Source organism: Schistocerca nitens, chromosome 3 (genome assembly GCF_023898315.1).
Source record: "Schistocerca nitens isolate TAMUIC-IGC-003100 chromosome 3, iqSchNite1.1, whole genome shotgun sequence".
NCBI lineage: Eukaryota > Metazoa > Arthropoda > Insecta > Orthoptera > Acrididae > Schistocerca > Schistocerca nitens.
In genome coordinates this window covers 406,323,931-406,337,042 of record NC_064616.1, presented here as the reverse complement: position 1 = coordinate 406,337,042, position 13,112 = coordinate 406,323,931, and the positions used below count along the sequence as shown (strand labels likewise).

Sequence of the window (13,112 nt, the reverse complement as noted above, 5' to 3'; positions counted from 1 at the left end):
AATACAGTGCCTTACAAATTGGCTTATGGTAAACAGAATGCCCCCAGTAACCAATCTGCTTTCCATCTGACCAAGATGTCGAGAAACAGCAAGCGGCTGCTCTTCTCCAGTTTCATACTAAATGTGATATTATCATGGATTGAATTCAACTGCTGAAAAAATTGAGACATTCCTTCTTCACTTTTGGTTTAAGTTTTCCCAAATCAAGTGCCCTCTCCTTAAAGTCTTCCATATAAAAAGTTTGGCACTAGAGGGAGGAGAGGACTATCCACACTAACACAGTCTATTTGCTCAAAATATCCACTGCTGAATAAAAGGTAGGTTGAGGAAAGGGCATGACAAAATAGCACATATCAGCTTTGAACTTACTGCTGATTACTAGCAATGAACCTATGAGAGGGATCTTAGTGAAGAGTGAGACAACACGGAGATTTACTAATAAGTCTGATTCACTGATTCATAATGAGTTCAGTTTATTGAGAAAGTCACCAGAGTTGTGAACATGATGCAAGCATTTCCCCACAAAATCTCTCACAAGGAGAACGCGGCAAGTGTCACAACCCAATTTTCCAAAAGCTTTGCTCAGCGGAAGAGGATTCATAATAAATAAACACGTCTCAGTTTACCCGTAGATACTCAACTGTTTCTGAGAAAATGATGGTTGAAGTTTTCAGTGTAATTTACATGCCTTTCAGTGCATGCCAATGTCAGCTGAAATGGTGGCACAGTATTTAGTGCCATGACCTCTCACTTTTGGGCCTATGTTCAAAACCCAATTGTTTTTATTTTATTTATTTATTTCATTTATCTATGCTTGTCCATAGAAGGTAACTTACACCAGTGTTTCTTATCAAGTTCGGGAATGCAAGGGTGTTATATTAATTGCAAAATTACAACTGGGTTTCAAAATAAGAGTCACACACTTACTGTATAATACACGCACATGTGGTACTTTCATAGGTTATGGTTCAAATGGCTCTGAGCACTATGCGACTTAACTTCTGAGGTCATCAGTCGCCTAGAACTTAGAACTAATTAAACCTAACTAACCTAAGGACATCACACACATCCATGCCCGAGGCAGGATTCGAACCTTTCATAGGTTGCAATAGTTTTAGATTCTCATAGTTATATTTCAGTCTTATATCAATTTTTATATTTTATTCTTATGTTTATTCTTCAGGAAGATTTGGTGCATTCCCTTGGATGATACCGTTCATAGAAATATTCGAAACACAGAAATTCTGAACACTCTGCACATAATCTGAGGGCAGGTTTACTACAGAGACATTTCTTCGTACGTATCTTACTCGAGAAAGAAATGTCGTTAACATTGCTGAAGATTTCATGCATTGGCAATAATTTTGTGGCGAACCACACATAACAAATCACTTTACTGAACACTGGTGCTTGCAATCGATTATGAATTAAGATGCACAACAGGAATTTCACCGAAAACCATTTCAAATAATTTTCTCATTCATTTATTATTACTTTTTATACCAGATGTACAGTTAGTAGATGAACAAGGATAGTATTATTTCAATATACATCAGAAAAAAATTTGTGTAATAATCTTCCAGGGACATGGATAGATAAATGAAAAACAAAATAGTAATAATCAGATTTCAAACACAAGGTACAGAAGTGTGGAGCTGGGACACTAGCCACTGTGCCACCATTTTGGCTGAATGATTTACCCACTACAAGGCACATAAAGTATCTCAAAAACTTTGATTGTCATTTTCGCAGAAACGGTCGAGTATCTACAGATAAGCCGAGACATGTGTTTGCTTATTGTGACTCGTCTTCCACTGACTGAAATTTCTGGGAAATCAGGTTATGGCACTTTTTGTGTTCTCCTCGTCAGTAATAATGCAAGGTGTGTTGCTAAATCATATGTCACAGTGCCAATATTGCTCATAAAACATTATGTGGGAAAAAATTAAGGGTGCTATGCATTAAGCAGTGTAATTTGTGTGCCACCTTCTCATTACATGGTCTGGACTTCACACTTTCAATCTTTCATGTGTTTGGAGTAAATGTTGATGCATATGGGCCATACCATGCCAAGTGGTCTAGAGGTTCCCACATGAACATCATCGATTTTGATGAAATTTTGTATGAGCAATCACACATGTTCCCAATGAATATCGATAAAGTTTCATGATTATGATCATTAATTCATTATTTCCAGAGATGTACTCATTTGTTTGATTCCATAACACACCTATCAAAAGTGCATCCATGAGCTTTCACCAAATTTGACATATAATATCTCTGGCAATATTTGCTTGAAAGAAACAAAACTACATCATTTTGTACATTTTTTGCACTCTCTTAATTGAAATATTATTATTATTATTTCTTTCTTTTCTCAGACGTTATGTCTGGTCAAAAATGGAAAGTGACGCGGACCTTGATCAAGCATGACTTCCTTTTAACTGTACGGTATATGTTATATTGCGTTTAGGAACTTTCGGGTAATTGAACATGTATCAATAATTACAGATTTCTGTAGTTGTATATATAAGTTTGGATGTAGCTGTATTGCATTGATGTACTGGTGGATACTGCGTGGTATGACTCCTGTAGTTGAAAGTATAATTGGTATAATGTCAACTTTATCCTGATGCCACATGTCCTTGACTTCCTCAGCCAGTTGGATGTATTTTTCAATTTTTTCTCCTGTTTTCTTTTGTATATTTGTTGTATTGGGTATGGATATTTTGATTAGTTGTGTTAATTTCTTCTTTTTATTGGTGAGTATGATGTCAGGTTTGTTATGTGGTGTTGTTATATCTGTTATAATGGTTCTGTTCCAGTATAATTTGTATTCATCATTCTCCAGTACATTTTGTGGTGCATACTTGTATGTGGGAACGTGTTGTTTTATAAGTTTATGTTGTAAGGCAAGCTGTTGATGTATTATTTTTGCTACATTGTCATGTATTATTATTATTATTATTATTATTATTATTATTTGGTCTTTAAATATGTCTGCTTATGTCTGTGTATGTGTGTGTGTGTGTGTGTGTGCGCGCGCGCGCGAGTGTATACCCGTCCTTTTTTCCCCCTAAGGTAAGTCTTTCCGCTCCCGGGATTGGAATGACTCCTTACCCTCTCCCTTAAAACCCACATCCTCTCGTCTTTCCCTCTCCTTCCCTCTTTCCTGATGAGGCAACAGTTTGTTGCGAAAGCTTGAATTTTGTGTGTGTGTTTGTGTGTCTATCGACCTGCCAGCGCTTTCGTTCGGTAAGATTAGATTAGATTAGATTAGATCATCTTTGTTTTTAGATATATTATTATTATTAATTCTGTTGTAAAAAAGAACACTAAAAATGTGAAATTTAACTTTGTATATCTCTGGAAGTAATTGCGGGATACACCTGAAACCTTGCTGGTAATAACTTACCCTTACAAATTTCATTCTCCTACTGCTTTCCAGTAGTTCGCAAACTGAGGGCTAAGTTGACGATTCTTCTAAATACCACCAAAAAATGGCTATTTGTTGCCATATTTACAAAAAAGGGTTTTTGGAAATCTTTTTTCACTGTGTTCATTAGAAAGACCATGTTACAACAGTATTTGGTTTTGCAATGCAACATATAAGGCCCTAAAAAACAATGACAAGGTGGAGTTGCACTAAAAATTGGCCACATTCCACTGCAACTTTTATTATGTTCTACAACTGTTTAGTATTCCCTGGGTAATCTTGTATCAAAAGTCTTGGTGACTAGGAAGTGAGGTAAAGTCTGAACAACCTGAAAAACTCCAGAAAGACATGTATTTTGTCATGACTCATTGTGACACATTTCAGTCTGTTCTGCTATACCAACAGAATCAAACTGATTATACACTTCATAATTTAACTGTGCATCACCAAGGCAGTGGATATCATGGCAACACAATAGTTGCTTAACAGCTGCAGCACACATCATCTAAATAACCTGCAGGCTTTACACCACTGCCAAACTGTGTAAATTTTGGTGAAGTTCACAACAGTCTTCCTAACTTTTTTTTGGAATGGATTCATGTTATGGACAATTAGCCTTTTAATTCTGGCTTAAGGTATAGCATTCTTGAAGTTAGTATAGTTTGCAGTTCATGTGGAACATTAGTGTACACATGAAAAATTGTATAAATGTGTTGGTATGGTCCATGGTGGATTATACCAGTTATTAGGGTTTTTTCCCATTCCATTCACATATGGAATGCGGCAAGAATGACTATTCAATGCCCCAGTGTGTGCTGTAATTATTCTAATCTTATCTTCACAATCCCTATGTTAGTGATACATGAAGGGTTGTAGTACATTCCTACAGTCATCATTTAAAGCCAGTTCTTGAAACTTTGTTAGTAGACTTTCTCAGGATACTTTACTTATATCTTCAAGAGTCTGCCAGTACAGTTCTTTCAACATCTCACTGAGACCTTCTCACAGATCAAACAAACTTGTGACCACTGGTGCTGCCCTTCCCTGTGTATGTTCAATATGCCCTGTTAGTCCTATTTGGTAGAGGTCCCACATATTTGAGGAATAGTCTAGAAGTGGCCACATGAGTGATTTGCATGCTATCTCCTTTGTACACTGATTGCATTTCCCCAGTAGTCTACCAATAAACTAAAGTCTACCTCTTGCTTTACCCCGACTGATCCTATGTGATCATTACATTTCAGAGTGTTACACCCAGGTATTTGTATGAGCTGGCCGATTCCAACAGCGACTCATTGATATTATAGTCACAGGATACTATGCTTTTTATCCATTTTGCGAAGTGCATAGTTTACATTTTTGAACATTTAAAGCAATTGCCAATGTTTGCACCAATTTGAAATTTAACCAAGATCTGACTAAATATTTATGCAGATTCTTTCAGACACTACTTCATTAAGATAACTGCATCATCTGCAAAAGCTACGAGGTTACTATGAATATTGTCTGCCAGGTCATTAACGTATAACATGAACAGTAAGGTTCCCAACACACTTCCCTGGGGCACACCTGAAGTCGGTTCTACATCTGATGTTATCCACAACAACATGCTGCGTCCTCCCTACCAAAAAGTCCTCAACGCAGTCACAATTTTCACTTGATCCCCCATATGATTGTACTTCTGATAATAAGGATAAGTGTGCTACTGAGTCAAATACTTTTTGGAAATCAAGAAATACTGCATCTACCTGACTACCTTGATGCAAAGCTTCCAACTACTTGTATTTCTTAAATTTCATTAATTTGCTGAAGTATGTCATGAGGAAAACTATATGGCTGGCCAGATGATGTCACTAATGGGATTGTTAGGAAAGAAAATTTGATAACACAGGACCCAAAAAATTATGCATTTCAGATGTGATTACCTCAAATTATTAGAGCCACAAAATGAGAGAACTATTCTTTGTATGGATTCCTTATTTCATTTCACTTTTTATAAAAGGAATTTTGTAGAAGTGAATGCTTTAAAAAAACACCCTTATTTACAGTTTTTCTGACTCTTTTCCAAGTCATCGGGACTTTTGATATTATCTTCCACAGGGACTAGTAAGCAACTGTAGAACATAATAAAAGATGTCACATTTAATTTAAGTACCATGGAATATGGGCCATTTTTGGCACTTTTAGAAAAATTGTCAACTTTGTCCTCAATTTGCGATCTGCTACAAAGCAGTAGGAAAATGAAATTTTATATCTCAAGACCTTGTATTGGTAAGTTACTATGTACAAGTTCCAACTGTATCCCAAAATTACTTCTGGAGATATAAAAAGCTAAACTTCACATTTTTTTCCCCAAGCATTTACTTTTGTGGCCAACTTGCTTTCAAATTATCTATATGCAAGTCTCTTGGGAAATGTATTTTTATTCTTTTGTTTAAAAGAGTACATGATGTTGTACAAGATCACGTAGTTTTGTTCCTTCCAGGAAAATACTTCCGGAGACACTACGTCTCGAAGTTGCTGAAAACTCAAAGGTGCACTGTTGATAGCTGTGCTATGGAGTCAAACAAATATTACTATATCTATGCATGTATTAAATTGACAAAAATAAAACTTTATTAATGTTCATCGGGAACATGTGTTAATGTTCACACAAAATTTCAGCAAAATCTGCGACGGTTGCAGGAACTTTCTTCCAAGTTAGACCCCTTGGCATGGAATGATCCATATATCAAGTGGCTTATCCTTCTTTTTATGAACTGACAGCTCAAGAGCCAGATATTCTTACCAGCAGAGAGAAAGTACGATCATTCAATACAATATAACTTTTAAAACCATAGCAAATAAATAAAAAGTTGTGCTACCACAACATAGTAGTTCTTTATTCTGATGGATTACAAACATTTTTACCCAAGAAAAGCCAATAGACATTTTCCCTTGCACTCCTAATTGTTACTTTTCCACCTCTCTCTCTCTCTCTCTCTCTCTCTTTTTTAAGAGGGTATAAAATATTATTACCATATATCCACAGCAGCACTGAATTTAAAAAAATCAATATAATTATTTCACTAGTGCAGTAGCCACAATATTAATATGTAAATCAGTTCTATCAGTTGGAAGTTATTTGTAGGCTATCTTAAATAAGGTTTACTGTGAATGTCACCAGAATTTTAATTGAAAAATAATAGTGAAGTAACTGTAAAATTTAATAGAAATCAGAACAGACTGTATGTACATCAAAACAATGATGCATAGCAGACTTTGGGCTATTCAAGTCAAGGGAGATACACAAGATGTTCAAATGGGAGGATTGTGCCAAGTCAGAAACAAACGGCCATAATAAGTCATGCAGTAAAAGGGGGGGGGGGGGTTGGAAGTTTAATTCAGCCAAGAAAGCTCAAAGAAAATATAGCATTCGAGGCAGCGGTATGGGAAAGGAGGGTGAGGGATGCAGGTAGATACTTGAGGTAAATTAACAAAGGTTATGTGTGAGAGAACTGCACGACATATGAAATGAACAATTCTTCACAAAATGTAGACATCTTAAGGTGTAAGGGATTATCTTCAGTGTCTATTAATAAAGTGTGAATAGCTCCGGGGACAGGCTTCTGTGATACACTATCTGACCAAAAGTTCAAAAGTATCCAGACATCTGTTAGTGGACATTAATATGGTGTGTGTGTCCACCCTTCATATTTATGATGGCTTGAAATATGTTGGCGACACTTTCAACAAGGTATCTGTATGTATGTGAAGGAATGGCATCACAAGTTGGAACCAGAAAAGGTAGTAATGTCGGATGCTGAGGTCTGGAGGGAAGTAGACATTCTAAATGATCCCGAAGATGTTCCAACTGGACTTAGGTCGGGACTCTGGGCAAGCCAGTCCATTTGAGGAATGTTATTGTGCACAAACCTTCACCTCTGAGATGCTGCTTTATGACAGCTTGCGTTGTAATGTTGATAAAATCATAGTCTCTGAACTGCTTCTCGACTGTACACAATGCTCTAAAATGTGTTTATATTCTTTCACATTTAGTGTTTTCTTAACCCCAATAAGAGGATCATATCTTAACCACAGAAAGCACCCCCATAATGTAACACCACCTCCTTTTTGCTTACACGAACTGCAAGAATGAGAAATTCTGCAACACCAAACGAAACCTGAAACCTGTTTGTGAGCTGATATAGGTTAAGTTAAATATTGACAGCAGTGCATCCAGATTTGATTAAAAAGAGTTAGCAAGCTCTCAAAATGACAATATGTATCGTGCAAGCGTGAAACTGACTGAAGTTCTAAAATTTCGCGACAAAGTTGTCCCATATGAAGTTCACGGAAATTTGTAACAATCTACAATCTGTAACAATCTACACGGAGAAATTTCGCAAACTGCATTTTGTTTCGGTATGTTAGCTGATACACGATATCACGGGAACGAAACCATAATTGGCAATTGAAATCCATTAATTTTTTGTAAAGAAGTTGTGTACTGACTAATCTACCGCAACTATCATGAAGCATAGAGTAAATGACAGGAAGCACTTTAATGAAAAACAATGCTGTCCGGAACTGAAACAATCACTTACATATCAGACGTATGCCGTTCGTTTGCTTCTTTCTCCATTACTTAGTCCGGCAACAATAAACAACACTTATTTATTGATTCGAATTTCAATCACAAACAATTATGAGGTTTCTTTCTCAAACCGAACAATTTCTTTAAAGCGACGGATAACACGTCACCTTCCTCGGCTGTTGTATCTACAGCCGTACACAAGCATAACTTTGATAAACAGACACCTTAATTTTCCGTAGTTGGCTGCTTTAATTTATTCTCTGCTCTGCCATAGATAACTAGCAAGTAACTCGGAGCGCAACGAAGGGGATCCAAGGGACTTCCATTATTATTCGTCTGTCACTGCAGATCTGCATTTTTCCCACTCCGTCATTTGCCATAATATTTCTCGGGTAGAGCGTCAATAAATGAATAAATTCCACTATATTTGTATTGTTCTGGTCTGTCATTCGATAGCTCCTCGTTTGAGATATCCGCATGAAATAAAAATAAAAATGACGGGGCTCGCGACAAAGGCTTTCGTCGACCCATGAACCGTGAACTGGGACAACAAATTGAAGATTTGTTAATGATTTAGTTAATTTATCGAATGTCAAATGCGTTTGAAGTATTACTGTTAAACTTTTTAAGTTTTATTAGCGGGTTTTTACTATTAGCTGACATGTCATGCATTTATTTAAAAAAATATATTCATTAAATAGCAGATTGGTACAGGCATATGTTGTATCTTCGTCATGCCATATGAAGAACTTGCTACGAAAACCCTGACTTAAAGTTAGCCAGTCACACAATAATGCCACTCGCTGCTTTTTTGTTTTCGTAATAAATTGTTTTCATTTTATTTATGTACTACAGTATTTTGCTCACTGTTTATGCATTTTGGTTACTTCACTTCGTCCATGTGATATGACACATAATTACTGTGCCACCTGTACTTCTTCCGTATTATGCCTTATCTTTTACCTTGTATTTCGTTTATATGTATTGTTATTCTCTTGATTCAGAACTTTATACTGGTGTATTTACAGTTTTCACTGTATAATTTTCTATTTATTATGAACTGTTATTAAGCATTTTTGTATCTTTATCCGGTTTATCGTATGCAATGCTCATAATCGCGTCATTTGGTGGCCATGTTAGTTACTTTGTACGTAATGTTAGTTGTAATATGAAGCTGGTGACTCACACACGACGCCATAACGAGTGTATGAAGCTTCTTACCTTCTATGGTATGTTCATTTTAATGTAAGTTTTTAACTTTTGTCTGCTTTCTTATTATTTGTTTTAAATAAACTGTAGTTCCTCATGACTCTTGTATCCTTTATACAAATACTCGGAAGATGAGTTCACTCGAAACACGCATTGGTAGATAAAACTGAGTTGTTCAACATCATCATCAGTGTTCTACCAAAAGGCAGGTTTTCACATGGTAGTTATCCAGGCTGTCCGATTTTCTGCCATCCTCTTCAGATCTGCGTAATTTCCTCTTCCCTTTATGTCGTCTGTCATCTTGTCTCTCCTTCTTCCTCTTAGTCTTCTCCCACAAACCCATCCTTCCAAAGCATCTGCTAGCAAGCACTCCCTTCTCAATGAATGTCCCAACCAGTTCTTTATCCTTTCTCTTACGACCTTCAGAAGACATCTTCTCTCACCAACCATTTCCAATACTCTGTCATTACCGGTACTCACTCTCTCCATCCAGCTTATTCTCTCCATTCTACTCCACATCCACATCTCAAATGCTTCTAACCTTTTTTCATCCTCTCATCTCAGAGTCGATGTTTCTGCCCCATATAGTGCACACTCCAGACAAAACATTTGCCAAGCCTTTTCCTTAGACCTTTATCTAATTTGCCACATAAGAGTCTCATCTTTCCATTGAATGCCTCCTTCGTTAGGGCAATTCGAGTTTTCACCTGCTTCTTGACATCTCAAGTCTTCAGTTATTGTGCTTTCAAGATATTTAAAGGCACTTCCTTGCCTAATGGTAGACTGTCCTATTTTAATATTGGACAATCTGCGTCTTGTACTGATGACCATACTCTTTGTTTTTTCTGTGTGTATTGGCATTTCATATTCCACACAAGCTTCATTCAGATCTTTCAGCATGTTATTCACTGTCTGCTCGCTTTCTGCCACTAATACCATGTCATCAGCAAATCTTATACATCCTATTCTCTTTCCACCAGTACATATTTCTCTTTTCCCATCTAAGCCTTTCGCAATAATCTCTTCAAGATATATGTTAAACAATGGTGGGGAAAGGCAACAACCTTGTCTAACACCTCATCCAATGCTGCTTCCTTCTGACATTTCATTTCCAATCCTTATCCTTACTTTGTAGTGTAAATATAGAGTCTGTATCAGTCGTCTCTCTCTTTCCAATCCACTCTTTTCCTCTTCAAAATATCCATCAGGTTGTTCCACTGAACTCTGTCACAATCTTTTTCTAAATCTATAAAAACAGCAAAGATTTCTCTACCTTTTCCCTATATCTTTTCCCTATAGTTCTTAACAGACCAGTAGTACCTCTTGCTTCTTTTCCTCTTCTAAATCCGAACTGCTCCTCTGAAATTTCTCTATCAAGCTTGCCACATAGCCTTCTATTCAACACTCTCAGCAAGACTTTAGCTGCATGAGAAATTATACTGATGGTCCTATGCTCTTCACATTTTTTAGTGTTTCTCTTTTTGTCTATTAGTATCATAACTGTTGCAAGGAAGTCCTCAGGCCATTCCCCTTTGTCATATATCTCGTTACAGAGGTACACCATTTCTTTTCTTGAATTGTTTCTCAGACTCTTCAACAGTTCTGCTGTCAAATCATCAATTCCACATACCTTCCTATTCTTCACCTCCTTCAACGCCTTTTCTACTTCTGCTTCCAAGATGGTGAATCCCTTGCCACCTTCTGGCACATATTGCTCCTCTTCAACATTAATTTCGCTTTGTATTTCATCCCCATTCAATATATTCTTGCCATCTGTTCAAAACCTCCTATGATTCTTCTGCTAGAGTACCATCTGCTTTTTCTATTTCCATGTTATTCCTCTTTCTTTTATGTTTAAAACTATCTCACTAGCCAGTCTATACATCATTTCCTACTTTCCCTCTTTCTCCATTTTCTCTATTTTGTCGTATTTCTGTTTCATCCATTTTTCCCCTGCTTCTTCAGTTTCTCTTCCTAATTCATCATTCAGTTTCCTGTACCTCTTATTGCCTTCTTCAGTTTCTACATTTTTCCACTTTCTCACCTCTTCCATCTTTTTTAACATGTTTTCTGTTATACATTCTTTCCTGGTAGTTTGGGATACACTAATTCCTATTACTTCCTTGGCAGAGTCCATGAGGCCTTCCCTCATTTTTATCCATTTGTTATTAACACTTTCATCAACACTGCCTCTTTCCCATTTTTCCATAAATCTGTTTTCCAAATCTAATGCCTTTCCTACCTCTTCGAGTCTTTCTATGTTTAATCATTCTTTTGTTTTACCTCTCCAGACTTTTTTCAACTTCACTTGTGTTTCTCCCACTACCAATTCTACTAGATTGTGGTCTGAATTTATATCCACTCCTGGAAAAGCTTTGGCATTCGTCAAGTGACTAAAAAAATTCCTACAGCGACCATAATACCAGTGTTTAACATTTGTAAAGAATAAGAGTTGCTTATTACATCCAAAAATGACGAGAAAATAGTATTTATGTCCACTGATTATTGAATAAAGGAAAAGGGAAATATATCTGTTGGCAGGAACAAGTAGAGATCCTGCAGTTGTTGTGCAACACGAAAACTACCCAAAGTTACTAAAAAGAAGTTATTAAAAAGTCAAAGAACATGCACATAATGCAAGAAATCAGTAATTCCGACAACAGACTTCAGGCTATATGGAATGTAGTGAACCAATTCATGAACAATGAATCCAAAGTATAGAACACCTGACTATTAAGCAACTGGAGACTGAAGGTATTTATATTTTCAAAGTAAATTAAATTTTATATGTAGTTGTGTATCTTTACCTTAGTAGTTTTCGCTCTTGAATGTTCATGTATCTGTATCACATGACATAAAAGCCGTATTTTTCACATTAGATCAAGTTCCAAGTCTGTATAGTTCACAAAATCTCGAAAACGAAGGAAATAATGGCTTTAAAGGTAAGTTGAGTTTGAAGTAATATTGCTGAAGAGTGTTTACATTTTTTATTTCCACTTCTCAGTTCCTGTACAGTGTAATGTAGTCTGTTTAACGAATAATATATGATTTTTATATGTTTGCATTAAACTTTTGTACTGGAAGTAGCATCAAAAACTGTTATCGTCATTGTGCCTGAGTCTGTGAATAGCAATAAGACTTTGATGTCCAAAGAGACAGTTACAGGCCTCTGTTCACATAGGACTTGCCTCCAGCAATGATTATCAACCAAAAATAAGGCAGCACTTAGATTAGGTAAGGAAAATAAAATAATCAATATAATTAGCATCATATATAAAGGACAAAAATCATACCATAAAATGTCTAAATAGGTTAAAGAGAACTGAAAACAGAAACTAAGAAAAAACTGTAGGTCCACCCCTACCTGCCAGAACTGCATGGGTAATTCAGCTGAAAGGTCTCAGGAAGGAAACAGCATACTATGTCCAGTAAGATTGTGCCTAGTTAAGTGTTCAAACAAACCTTCAGGTTGAGAACAGTATTGACTTACACTAGAAACGACCATTTAAATGACTCAGATAAAAATATAAATAATTTTCCACCGTCTATTTCATGTTACTGACCTGAAAATCTCATTCATTATGGAGGGATATTTACCTGCTTTCCCTATTAGGGAAATTGGAAAATATGGAGTGTGTGAATAGCTGTGCACCAGTGGCACTATAAGTTTGTGATCAAATATTGGTGTGTGTATAATATGTTTTATGGAGTATTTCAGTGGTCTGATATTATACATATTTTGTTTATATTGATATTTGTGACTTAATATATTTCATTATTATTTCATTTATTATGTACATGTATAAATTTTATTCTTCAAAAAGGAAGTTAATTATTAATACTATATATCAATATGCTGTTTATGGCCCATTTAAGAAATGTTGATCCCTG

The 13,112-nt window shown here is 36.1% G+C and overlaps 1 protein-coding gene across 1 annotated transcript in view; it reads right to left on the bottom strand.

The window, feature by feature from the left end:
• LOC126248343 (F-box/LRR-repeat protein 5-like) overlaps nt 1–8,260 on the bottom strand; it is a 139,276-nt gene extending 131,016 nt beyond the window's left edge. Inside the window, exon 1 of the mRNA XM_049949252.1 lies at nt 8,023–8,260. Within this exon, the coding sequence (XP_049805209.1) occupies nt 8,023–8,060 (38 nt within the window). The 5' untranslated portion in view covers nt 8,061–8,260. The remainder of the gene's footprint in view (nt 1–8,022) is intronic.
• Between the last annotated feature and the right edge of the window lie 4,852 nt (nt 8,261–13,112).